Source organism: Hyaena hyaena, unplaced genomic scaffold (assembly GCF_003009895.1).
Source record: "Hyaena hyaena isolate Hyena2069 unplaced genomic scaffold, ASM300989v1 scaffold_439, whole genome shotgun sequence".
Classification (NCBI taxonomy): domain Eukaryota; kingdom Metazoa; phylum Chordata; class Mammalia; order Carnivora; family Hyaenidae; genus Hyaena; species Hyaena hyaena.
In genome coordinates, this window is record NW_024081067.1 from 1096888 (window position 1) to 1109652 (window position 12765).

Genomic DNA, 12765 nt, shown 5'->3' on the forward strand with positions numbered 1-12765 from the left:
CCTCATCATGAAGTGAGGATCGCTGGGCTATTTGTAGAACGACGTTAGTCAATATATGTAGAGTTCTTCAACCTATCTGGCACATCATAAGTACTAAATGTTATTATCATCATTACAATTATTACATATACCTTTTATGCACATATGCAAGCATCTCGGGGAACGGATTTCTAAGGATGGCATTGCTGGATTGAAGTTAGGCACATTTAACCTTTTGAAAGATTCTGTCAAACTGCCTTCCTAAATGTCTTTAACAATATCTACTTTTATCAACAGTGGTTGAGGGTGATTATCTTACACTGGTCATTATCAGTTTTAAATAGTTGCCCTAGTGTTAGATATCTATGCACTTTTCAAAATGCAGGCTAATTAACTATTGTCATTGTCATCCTTAGTGTTCTTTACTGTTAGATTGAAAGGTAAGACTTCTGAGCTTTATTAAGTCACATTTGGGCCATTAGCTTTTTACCAGGGAAGCTGTTATCAGTGGTTTTAGGCTGTTTCTTTGTCCATATCCTGTCTTGCCTCTCTTTAGTGGAAGTTATGTGCCGTGAAACATGTCTGGTGATTCTTTTTTTGTGTGTATGGTTAATGTAAAATTAAATTAAAATCTTGTATTTCCCTCAAAAAGAGCTAAAAACAAAAGCAGAGCACAAAACAAGTATTAGGGAGTTAGTACACACTGTCAAAGTTTGAAGATGTAGCAGAACATCACGTGTGTGGTTAAAGAAGTGTTAGACATTAGAGCAATGTGTCTCGGCTTGTCCTCTAGAAAAGTGGTGTGCAGTCTGATTTTAAGTCAGGCCTGGAGCTAGCTGGGCTAAAGGATCTCTTTAGGCTGCACGTAGCCCTTTGGGATTGGGGCCCTCAAACAGTCCAAAAGCTCTCCAGTGCCCTCTTCTGGACAAAAATGAGGAGTTACATGCTTTCCAAAAGAGCTGCTCCTGTAGGGTCTCATCAAAATATTTGTTCTCAAAATAAGGTCACAGAGTTAAGGAAGAGGGAACTGTTAGTGTCCTAAGAGAGGAAAATTTAAAGTACTTGGGAATAAATTGCTGAATGATGTGCTTATTAATATTTATTCGTTTATTCAACTGAGAAAACCAAATGGAAAAACAAAGCAGCATTTCACAGAATCCTTTCCAAAACGATAAAATCCAATCTCTGTCATACAAAACTTCTAAAATTCCTAAATCCCCCGATGTACTCAGTTAGTGTTTTCTGACCAACGTGGGCTTTATTTAGATGCTTATCGTGTAAGGAAACATGAAAATAATATGCTAGTAACTGCTAGGAATTTACCCAAGGGATACAGGAGTGCTGATGCATAGGGGCACATGTACCCCAATGTTCATAGCAGCACTCTCAACAATAGACAAAACATGGAAAGAGCCTAAGTGTCCACCAACTGATGAATGGATCAGGAAGATGTGGTTTATCTACACCATGGAATACTCCATGGCAATGAGAAAGAATGAAATCTGGCCATGTGTAGCAACATGGATGGACCATGAGGGTGTTATGCTGAGCGAAATAAGTCAGGCAGAGAAGGACAAATATCATATGTTTGCACGTATAGGAGGATTAGGAAGAACTTAATGGAGGACCATGGGGGAGAAGAAGGGGTGAAACAGGAGGGGAGAGGGAGGGAGGCAAACCATGAGAGACTCTTGAATGTTGAGAACAAACTGAGGACTGATGTGGGTGTGGGTAGGGGAAGGGGGGTGATGGGCATGGAGGAGGGCACTTGAGGAGATGAGCACTGGGTGTTATATGGAAACCAACGTGACAATAAACTAGTTTCTAAAAAAAAGAAAATAATATGCTAGTAGTATTACAGACTTTCAAAAACTGTAGTTACTCCTCATTTACCTGAGTTCCTTACAGCTAAATTGCCCTCTGGAAATAACTGGGTGATGGAAAAAACTTTCTTTCCCTTGCAACGGTCGAAGTCCAAGATTTTCCTCTTGACCTCCTTTAGATCCTTACTCAAATGTTGCCTACGAGTGAGACCTCCCCTCCCTACCCTGTGTGAAAATTATATCCCCAGCCCTACCTTCCCAAACTCCCCCATCTCTGCTCCCTGCCATATTTTTTTTTATCATTCTCATAGCACTTACCTCTATACGTTTTACTTTTCCAAACTGACTTTAATTCACATACCATACAATTCACCTATTTAACACATACAACTCAATGGTTTTTTGTGTATTCTCAAAGTTGTACATCTTCATTACAATCAATTGTGGTACGTTCTCATCACCCCCAAAAGAAGTCCTGGACCCATTAGCAATCAGTCCCCATTTCTCCTCAAACCATCCTTCTGCCCCGAGTCCTAGGCAGTCACTAGTCTGCTCCTTGTCCTTACAGATTTGCCTATTCAGGACTTTTCATACAAATGGAATCATATGTTCTGTGGGCTTTTGAGACTGACTTCATTCCCACAGCATGTTTTCGTGTTTCTTCCACACTGTGGTATCAGTTCTTCATTTCTCCTTCATTTTTTTTAGTACTCCATTTCTTTTAATGGCCAAATAATATTTCGTTGTATGGATCACACCACATTTCCTTTTTCTGTTTATCAACCGATGGACACTTGAGTTCTTTTCATTTTTTGAGTATTATAAATAATGCTTCTCTGAACATTTGTGTGCAAGTTTTTGTGTGGACATGTTTTGGTTTCTCTCGGGAATTTTACTTCAAATTTTGTTTATTTTTTTACCTTCCTATTCAGAATGCAAGCTCAGAGATTTTTATGTATTCTGCTATATCCCTAGCACCTAATACATAACTATACAAAGTAGATGAACAAATACATAACTATAAAATGAAAAAAAGAAAAAAACCTGTTTCTTTCTTTTCTCTTTGCTGCATGGGATCCCCCAGTCCCTCTTAATTCTGGTCCCAGTCCTCTCACTGAATTCAGGTTAATCATCAATAGGAGGAAAGGAAGGAACCCTCCAGGTGTCTCATGTCTCTCCAGTACATCTCCCCAATCCCGGAGCTGGTTTTATTATGCTCCAGGCCCTACTGCATCTCTGTACTTCTATCTAGTAGATCTGCTCTACTGACGCCAAGTCCTACTCTAGATAATAATGAAACATCAAGGGAACTCTGAATCTGGGTGTATCTCTGAGATGTCAAAGAGTCTTATCTATTTTTGTTTTGCCTATGGCCAGCTGTTATTATTATTTATCAGTGTTTTGTTCTTTCCCTCTAAAAACAAAAAAGAAAAAAGATCTCAAAGGGTTACGGTTCAGGGACTGAAAGATTGAAAGAATTTATAAGCCTACTTTCTGCTTCACAGTGACCGAGGAAGAGAAGTTTTGATTAGAAATATTTTTCTAAGGGACAATAATGAGTTATGATTTTAAATAAACTTTTATAATTTTTTTAAGTTTGTTTTGAGAGAGAGAGAGTGAGAAAGTGAGTGGGCACATGCAAACATGGGAGTGGGGGAGGGGCAGCGAGAGAGGGAGACAGAATCCAAAGCAGGCTCCTTGCTGTCAGTGCGGAGCCTGAGGCCAGGTTCCATCTCACGAACCATGAGATCATGACCTGAGCCCAAATCAAGAGTGGGACTCGTAACCAACTGAGCCACCCAGATGCCCCAAAACTTATATAATTTAGATCATTTGTATATTGCAGACAGCCTGTGGATTTAACTGAGAGCTCCCCCACATAGCCCAGCACAAAGAGAGTAACAGCCTGTGAATATTCACATTAATTTCTAGAATTTAACTCACATGCTATGTAAGTTCCACAGTGGATGTAAAGATGAGTAGAACCTGACCCTAGGTGGGCATCAAGGAAGTAACATCCTAGGGGAGGAGAAAACGTATACACATTTCAACTCAGATGTTGGAAAAAATATTTACTATACTTCTATAGTAGTACAGTTCTTAAAACTTACACTAGTTATGTGCCAAGGATTGCACTAAGTACTGGGGATAAAAAATATCTATCCCTGCACATGAAGTGTTTTCAGTGTTTCTAATACTGTGCAGAAAGTACTCTAAAAGGCACAAAGGAGAAAAATGTTAGTTCTGAAGAGGGATGTGTATTGGAATCTGGCCTAGGAGAATTTCAACAGGTAAGAGACAAGCAGGAAGGACATTTGAAGTGACGGCAAGACCGTGAGCAAGATAGGACAATGGCTACTGGTCAGATCCCTGGAAACAAGAGATAAAGAAAGATATCTGGGACCTTACATTTCTCAAGTTCAATTCTACCATAGCCAGGCACCCCCTGCCATAGCCAGGTCTTTGTGAGAAACAAGACCAGAGGTTCTGACCACGAAACCCGGTGTGGAAACTAGCCCAAGTATGTGGGGACCACAGATTTTCTTGTACCTCTTAGGCATGAGCCCTATGGTCCACACACCCGGCAGCAGCCCCAATCCACAGCCAACGTTTCAGTGGGAAGGAAGAGGCAATTCAAGGAAAAGCCTCCAAGGAAAAAGAGGGGAAATGAGTTTTCTACCGCCCAAGATGGAGAATAGAGCTGGCCTCCTGTACCACCCAAAGCCTTGCCAGTTAGAAGCACTCATAAAATGTGAGAATTGTTTTAACTGCTGTAGGAAGGCAGAAGCTCATTCAACCTTGATGGGGGGTGGCTCGGGCACTACCTCAGCAGCAAAATTCCACCACAAACTGTTACGTATGTCCGATTTTATTGGCAAGGAAAAAGCCTTAAAGGGGAGGAGAGGAACCCCTGGGTGACTCAGTCCGTTAAGTGACCAACTCTTGATTTCAGCTCAGATCATGATCTCACAGTTTGTGAGATCGACCCCTACCTCTGACTCCGTGCTGACAGTGTGAAACCTGCTTGGGATTCTCTCTGCCCCTCCCTGGCTTGTGCACATACAAAAAAAATAAAATACATAAATACATAAAATACTTAATTCTCTCAAAATAAATAAAAGTAAAAAAATTTTTTTAATTTATTTTTGAGAGACAGAGACAGAGCACAAGTGGGGGAAGGGCAGAAAGAGAATGAAACACAGAATCCAAAGCAGGCTTCAGGCTCTGAGCTGTCAGCACAGAGCCCAACGTGGGGCCCAAATTCACAAACCGTGAGATCATGACCTGAGCCGAAGTTGGATGCTCAACCGACTGACTAAGCCACCCAGATGCACTCCCCGTCAAAATTTTTTTAAAGAGAGGAGCCAAGCCATTGAACCCAGGCAGTCTGGGCAGAGTTCATGCTCTTGACCATTCATTATGCAATATAACTTCACCAAAGAAATGAATTGAGAGAAAGTGCTGGAGAAAAAGAAAGCTCAAAGACATGAGTCCAATTAGATCGGCTACAGGGACATTTAAAAACTTCTCAAGTTCTTTGCCTGTCCCTAACCCTCAAATTCCTTGAATCTCAGCCTTAGGGAGAGGGTGGCTAATACTTTGTATGGTTACCTAATATTCCCATCCACACCCAGAGCTAGAATTGATTGATTTCTAGATAATGATCCCAAATGTTGGACTAACACTGTATTGTGGGCCAATAGCTCAAATGAGTCAGCAGCAAGTCCGCTTTTGTAGAGTTCTGTTCTGTCTTCTATCCCAGTCTGATAACTGTTTGTAGTGGATGCTATTGCTGCCCCAATCGTATTTTAGGACCAAGACATTCATTCTCCCAGCTGTTGGGAGTGTTGACTGCTGAAAACTCACATGTAACTTCCTCCCTGGCAGTTACCCTGAGCCACAAGGTGCAGCTACACACATCTTCACACACAGCTGTACACACAGCTACTACACATCTTAATGGGCAAGATCCAGAGTACTGACAACACCAAATGCCGGTGAGGATGTGAAGCAACAGACACTCTCATTCACTGCTGGTACAGCCACCTTGGAAGACAGCCAGGCAGTTTCTTATGAGGAAGCTGCCACATCAGAGCAATGCCTCTCTCTGTAGGCAGCTTACTTTCAATTACTAGAAGATGCATGGATGTAAAGGCCCAGCCCTTGCCATAACTCTAAATGGCCATCCTAGACCAGAACTTTCAGTAGGAATGGCTCATAACTCTATTATAAACACATCACAGTACCATAGTTCTCTCTGCCCATTCCTCATTCCCTTATAGATATTGTTCTCAAAAGCACTCCCCTAAATTCTCTTTATGCAAATCATTACCTCAAATCTTGTTTCCCAGGAGACCCAACCAGAGACACATGGTATGGAAGCGGATTATAAAATGATATGTTGGAGCTGAATCCCCTTCTAGCCAGCTGCCAACCAGGATGCTGTCACTGGTGGTAAGTAGAATACTGATCGTTCCTGGTACGCTCTGCAGGTGCAATTGTTAAAGCTTCCACTGTGGGTGAAAGGGAAAAGGATGCACTGGTGGGTGCAATATCAGGAGTTTGGGAAGTTTGGTGAACATAATAATTATAAGGATTATGGAGTCAATTGTTTCTTGCTGAGAATTATGTATTCACTGGCATAAGACAAAGAAATGCTCAGATAACCAACGTGAGGTGAAGTGTCAAAGTCAGAAAGCCTCCATTGCAGCATATAAAAAGACTCATTTCCAGCCAAGAAGCCGAAAAAACTTGAGCTTCAGAATTTATATAGGAGTAATGGAATGGAGTTCCAGCAAAGGCTGAGTTTTCGGGAGCAGGATCACTAAGCTAGTCAGGCTCTGATTGGGAAGGAGAGATCCTGACATTTGGTGTGAGGGCATCTTAGTTGATGCGTTGAAGAACAATGAGTCCCCAGATTCCCCTGAACCCTCTGAGCTCACTTCTCCCCACTAAAGTCTAGAGTCCCCTATGCTTGGAGATGAAACACAGGCTTCTGCCTTGGAAGACTACATGCACCACCCCTGAGAGATCTACCCCACATTCCCTCCTGGCCACCAGTCCAATAAATAGGATTAAGACACAACATAACCCAGCCAGAGATGTATTGGGTCCAGTAGCGGAGGATGAGAGCTGGCGAACATGTACTGGCATGACCTGAGAAAATTTACATGGAATGGGCACTGAAGGTACTGGATCAGAGAGTGGAATATAAAGTTGGACAAGGAAGAGTTTCTCAATATGGTTAGAATCCAACTCCTTATATACAAAACATACATGACCCTTTGTGAGATGCCTTTTGTATGTCTTTCCAACCTGAGTTATTGTCCTAATTTCCCCCTTCTGTTCCAGCCATACCAGGATATCTAGACCAAGTTCTGTTACCCTTCTGTAGAATCACTAATGACTCTCTCTGCCTGGAATGTTTATCTTACTATATTCCCCATCCTATCCCCACCTTAAGAGCCTGTAGCTTACTTCTGTTTCATAACACAGATCATCTGGGAATTACATTTGCTAACAGAAGTAGAAATTCATACACATCTTTTTTGGAAAACAATGTGGCAATATTAACAACCTTAAAATGTTTACATATCCTGACTCAGGAATCCCACGTTTCCCTGGCGGTGAGGGAGTATACAAAATATAGGTAAAAGTTATGCACAAATATGTCAAAGTGGCATATTAATGATTATAAAAATTAATGTAACCAAAACAGCTGGAAGTAGGGTTTATGGAAATTATATCCATACAAAGAAATTGTATGCAGCTATTGGAAATAATGTATTTAAATAATTTGTAACGATAAGAAAATGCTTATCTAAATAAAATGCTTATACTAAATAAAAGACTAAATTAAAAGTTAATATGATCTAAATTTTGTAATAATGTGATAGGAAAAAATATTGAAAGAAAATATTTCAAAATCCAATGGTAGTTATTGCAAGCATTGGAAGTACAACTAATTTGAATTTTCGTCTTTTTCAAAATGGCACAGATATTGCTTTCATAACTAAGACTCAGCTTAAGTATCACTTCTGGGAAGAAAGGTACTTTTTTCCCCATAATGGGGTTAAAGTATATATATGTACTTTTAAAAAAACCATCCTTACCAAACACAATAATCTATTGACCCATCTGCATCCTTCACTAAGATTATAAGGATGGGGCGCCAGGGTGGTTCAGTCAGTTCAGCTTCCACCTTCGGCTCAGGTCATGGTCTCATGGTTAATGGGTTTGAGCCTCACGTTGGGCTCTGTGCTGACAGCTCAGAGCCTGTAGCCTGCTTTGGATTCTGTGTCCCCCTCTCTCTCTGCCCCTCCCCACTCGCACTCTGTCTCTCTCTCAAAAATAAATAAACATTAGTATCCCATGGAAAAAAGACAGCCTCTTTAACAGATGATACTGGGAGAAATGGACAGCAACATGCAAAAGAATGAAAGTGAACCATTTCCTCACACCATACACAAAAATAAACTCAAAATGGATGAAGGACTGAATGTGAGACAGGAAACCATCAAAACCCTAGAGAAGAAAGCAGGAAACAACCTCCTTGACCTCAAACACAGCAATTTTTTACTTGACACATCTTCAAAGGCAAGGGAATCAAGAGCAAAAATGAACTATTGGGACCTCATCAAGACAAAAAGCTTCTGCACGACAAAGGAAACAATCCATAAAACTAATAGGCAACCAATGGAATGGGAAAAGATAGTTGCAAATGACATATCGGATAAAGGGCTAATATCCAAAATCTATAAGGTACTCACCGACACACCTGAACAGCAAATAATCCAGTGAAGAAATGGGCAGAAGACATGAACAGACACTTCTCCAAAGAGGACATCCAGATGGTCAACAGGCACATGAAACGATGCTCAGCGTCCCTCCTCATCTGGGAAATACAAATCAAAACCACACTGAGATACCACCTCACGCTGGTCAGAGTGGCTAACATGAACAAATCAGGAGACCCTAGATGCTGGCGAGGATGTGGAGACACAGGCACCTCCTACACTGTTGCTGGGAATGTAAACTGGTGCAGCCCCTCTGGAAAACAGTGTGGAGGTTCCTCAAAAAATTAACAATAGAACACCCCTATGACCCAGCAATAGCACTGCTAGGAATTTACCCAAGGGATACGGGAATGCTGATGCATATGGGCACATGTACCCCAATGTTCATAGCAGCGCTTTCAACAATAGCCAAATCATGGAAAGAGCCTAAGTGTCCACCAACTGATGAATGGATCAAGAAGATGTGGTTTATCTACACCATGGAATACTACATGGCAATGAAAAAGAATGAAATCTGGCCACTTGTAGCAACATGGATGGAACTCAAGGATGTTATGCTAAGTGAAATAAGTCAGGCAGAGAAGGACAGATACCATATGTTTTCACTCATATGTGAAACAGGAGAAACTTAACAGAGGACTGTGGGGAAGGTGAAGGGGAAAAAATAGATAGGGAGAGTAGGGAAGGCAAACCATGAGAGACTCTTGAATACTGAGAACAAACTGAGGGTTGAGGGGGTTGGGGGAGAGGTGAGAAGAGGTGATGGGCATGAAGGAGGGTAATTGGTGGAATGAACACTGGATGTTATATGGAAACCAACTTGACAATAAACAAACAAATAAACATTTAAAAATTTTAATAAAAAAGATAATGGGGGTAGGAATTCTGTCTTTTATTTCTCTAACTTTGGCATCTATGCACTGCTTGGCACAAGTAAATGCCTACAAAGATGTGTTTGTGGTGGTTTTTGGTTTTTGTTTTCTGGCTCTTGTTTTGGAAAGAGGCTGTTGTTGTTTCTAAACTTCAGCCTAGGACAAGTGGTCTCCATTATTCTGAATCTAAGAACAAACCCCACAATTTATTAAAAAACCAAGTTTTTGGAGAAATGCTAACTTTTCTAGATTTTACTTGTGGTGAGTGAAATCTGTAGCTAGGTATAATTTTAAACAAACTCCAAGACTCCTGAGGAAAGGAATAAACTTAGAGTCATAACATGATAAATATTGTAATTACTCCCTGAACTACAGTAACATGAATACTAACATTTTTCTCAAAATAAACTCCAAACTTAACACAGTCTCCTTCCAGATAAGTGTGAAGGAAGGCAGATGTTTTCCCAATGCTGTTCCTTGTGGGAGCCATTGGCCCTAGGGCAGTACCTCATACTGGAGGGTAAATAAAAGTTATTCCAGTTGGCTCCATGTACTTTTAATAGTAATATAACAGAAACCAGTAGTCTCTGGTCCTCTCCAAAATGCATGATCTTGAGCAGACCTCTACTGTGAGGGTATTTGTAGTTTGCACACAGCAAAATTTCCAGCTGGAAATTTGAGTCTAGTTGAACAGTTACATAAAATAATCTTTTATGAGAATTAAGCAGCACGGCAGAGACATGGAAATAGACTAACCTATCCTTTTTTGACAGAAAATGAGTGTCTTGTTCAAAATGTAAAGGAAGCTTTATTTTGGCACCCGTGTGAATAGGTGGGGTGAAATCTAGATCGCTGAGTTTGTCACTAGAGTGTCCTTTGGCTATGAGCAGAGGGTTCCAGTTACTATGGCCTCAAGGGTAAAAACTAAACTTTCTTTCTGGTTGTGTTTGCGTAGATACGCGGTCGTAGGAGGTGTATTAGATAGGTCTTGATGATCTGGGTGGGGGTGACTCACGAGCACCCTGAAAACGTAGATGTGAGCTGGGGAGAGAATTCTGTCGCCGGGGGGTTCCAAGGAGAACCGCGCAGGGTTAGGGCCTGCGCCTGCGCAGCTTTGCCGCCTAGTGGGGGCGCCGCACGCTCCACCTCGGCCCCGCCCCGCAGCCCCGAGCGCCCCGCCCCCCCGCCTCGCACGCTGTGGTCCCCTCCACCCCAGTCCAGCCGCGAGCCCCGCCCCCCCGTCCCCACCCCCAGCCGAACACCCCATCCCCCACCTCACCTCTTTCCTGCGCCCCACGAGGACCCCCGCGCTCGTTGCGGGCTCGGCGGGCGCCGCTCGCCCACTGGCCAGCGGGCTCCGGGCGGGAAAAGTGGCCAACGGCCCGCAGCCGGCCCTTGCGGTGTGCGGAGATGGCGTCGGGGGCCAGGGCTCCAGGGCCGGACGACTCCGTCCGGGCCGTCAGCCCCGGCAGGGGAGGCGAGAAAGGGGTGTCCGCGTCCACCCGGGACTCGGGGGCGGTGGGGACTCCGAAGAGCGTCGCATCCCCGGTGCGGTCGGTGGTGGCGTCCCCGCGCCCGGTGAAGGGGAAGGCGGGCCGGGAGGCGGCCAGGCGGCGGCTGCAGCTCCTGCCGGCCTCTCACGCCGAGGGCCGGGGTCAGGGGGCGGAGGAGGAGGAGGAGGTCGAAGAAGAAGAGGAGGCGGAGGAGGAGCCCCTCCTGTCGGTGCCGGAGGAGGTTGAAGAGGAGGCGCGGCCGTTGCCCCCAGTCTGCGTGTCCCCCATGAGGGGGATGTGGCGCGACGAGAAGGTGGCGCTGTACTGCGACGAGGTGCTGCAGGGCTGTAAGGTGAGGGAGCCCCGACCGAGCCCGTGGTTCCCAGAGTTCAAGTGACCGGCGTTGGCCGGGCCTCTGCTGTCTCAGGGGCACCCTTCCCGGCGCGTTACCGTTAGGAAGGACCATTGTTGATTAGGGGGGCCGCTCCCGTGGAGCGTTTCCCGGCTTTCTGGGAGCTTCCAACACCAGGAGATGGATGGGTCTTATCCGAGCCCAGGTTTACAGCTCAAGTTTTCCCATTTAACAGTTTGTGCCCGCACGTAAGCTACGAAGACTTAGCCTTGACCTTGACCTGACAGTACTGAAAGTGTCTGCACTTTGAGTCCCAGACATGAATCTGCGATGTGGAATGATGTTTCATATCCAAGACATGTAGGTACCTGGCAACACCTGGCAACACTGACGAGCACATATCATGATTCCAGCCTATTTTGTTGTTCTTTAAGTTACAGCAGGAGAATTTTTGCACAGAGATATTCGTTTCACCAATAATTATCAAAATTAAAAAATAGAAACTAAATTTCCAATGATGGGGGCAGTAAAGAACTTGTGGCTGCGGGGCACCTGGGTGGCTCAGTCAGTTAAGTCATGATCTCAAGGTTCGTGGGTTCGACACCTGCGTAGGGTTCTGTGCTGACAGCTCAGAGCCTGGAGCCTGCTTCAGAGTCTCTGTCTGTCTCTCTCTCTCTGCCCCTCTCCAGCTCGTCGTGCTCTATGTCTCAAAAATAAATAAACATTAAAAAAAAAAAAAAGAACTTGTTGGGGCTGCATTATAGTGGAGACCCAAGCAGCAGTGGAAGTTAGGTTTTCAAGAACATTTAGTTATACTTATGCTATAGTTAAAACAGGAGCCAAAACAAAATGTGATTCATATATATGGATGACTATATACATAGAAAAGTGACAGGAAGGAAATCTTAGTGGTTATTTTGGCTGTCAGGATTAGGAATGGTTTTTGTTTTCCTCACATTTTGTATGTTTTTCAGATTTTCTGTAGATTAACTGTATTTTATAATCCGAAGAACATTTTATTTTTAAAAACACCATTACTGGGCACCTGGGTGGCCCAGTTGGTTAAGCATCTGATTTCGGCTCAGGTCATGATCTCAGGATCATGGAGTTGGAGCCCAGCATTGGGCTTTTTGCTTACAGCTGAGAGCCTGGAGCCTGCTTTGGATTCTGTGTTTCCCTCTCTGCCCCTGCCTCTGCTTGTGCTCTTGCTCTCTCTCTCTCAAAAATAAATAAACATTAAAAAAATTTTTAATAAAAAAATAAAAACACCATTACCATAAAACTGGGACACTATTCATGGCCAACTTATATCGGATACTGAGGGTTGGAGAAGATGAAGTCTCTGAAAGGCAGTTGAAAAACGTTTATATAAATTATTGTGTCATTTATCTGACGTGTAATGACTGAGTTTCACAGTAGTTTAGATTATTGTCATCCTTGAGGTAGCTG

The 12765-nt window shown here is 43.4% G+C and overlaps 1 protein-coding gene across 1 annotated transcript in view; it reads left to right on the forward strand.

The window, feature by feature from the left end:
- The first annotated feature begins 10760 nt into the window (after positions 1-10760).
- The window catches only part of SHCBP1L (SHC binding and spindle associated 1 like), a 31332-nt gene continuing 29327 nt past the window's right edge, over positions 10761-12765 (forward strand). The window contains exon 1 of the mRNA XM_039253001.1: positions 10761-11316. Coding sequence (XP_039108932.1) covers positions 10882-11316 — 435 coding nt within the window. The 5' untranslated portion in view covers positions 10761-10881. The remainder of the gene's footprint in view (positions 11317-12765) is intronic.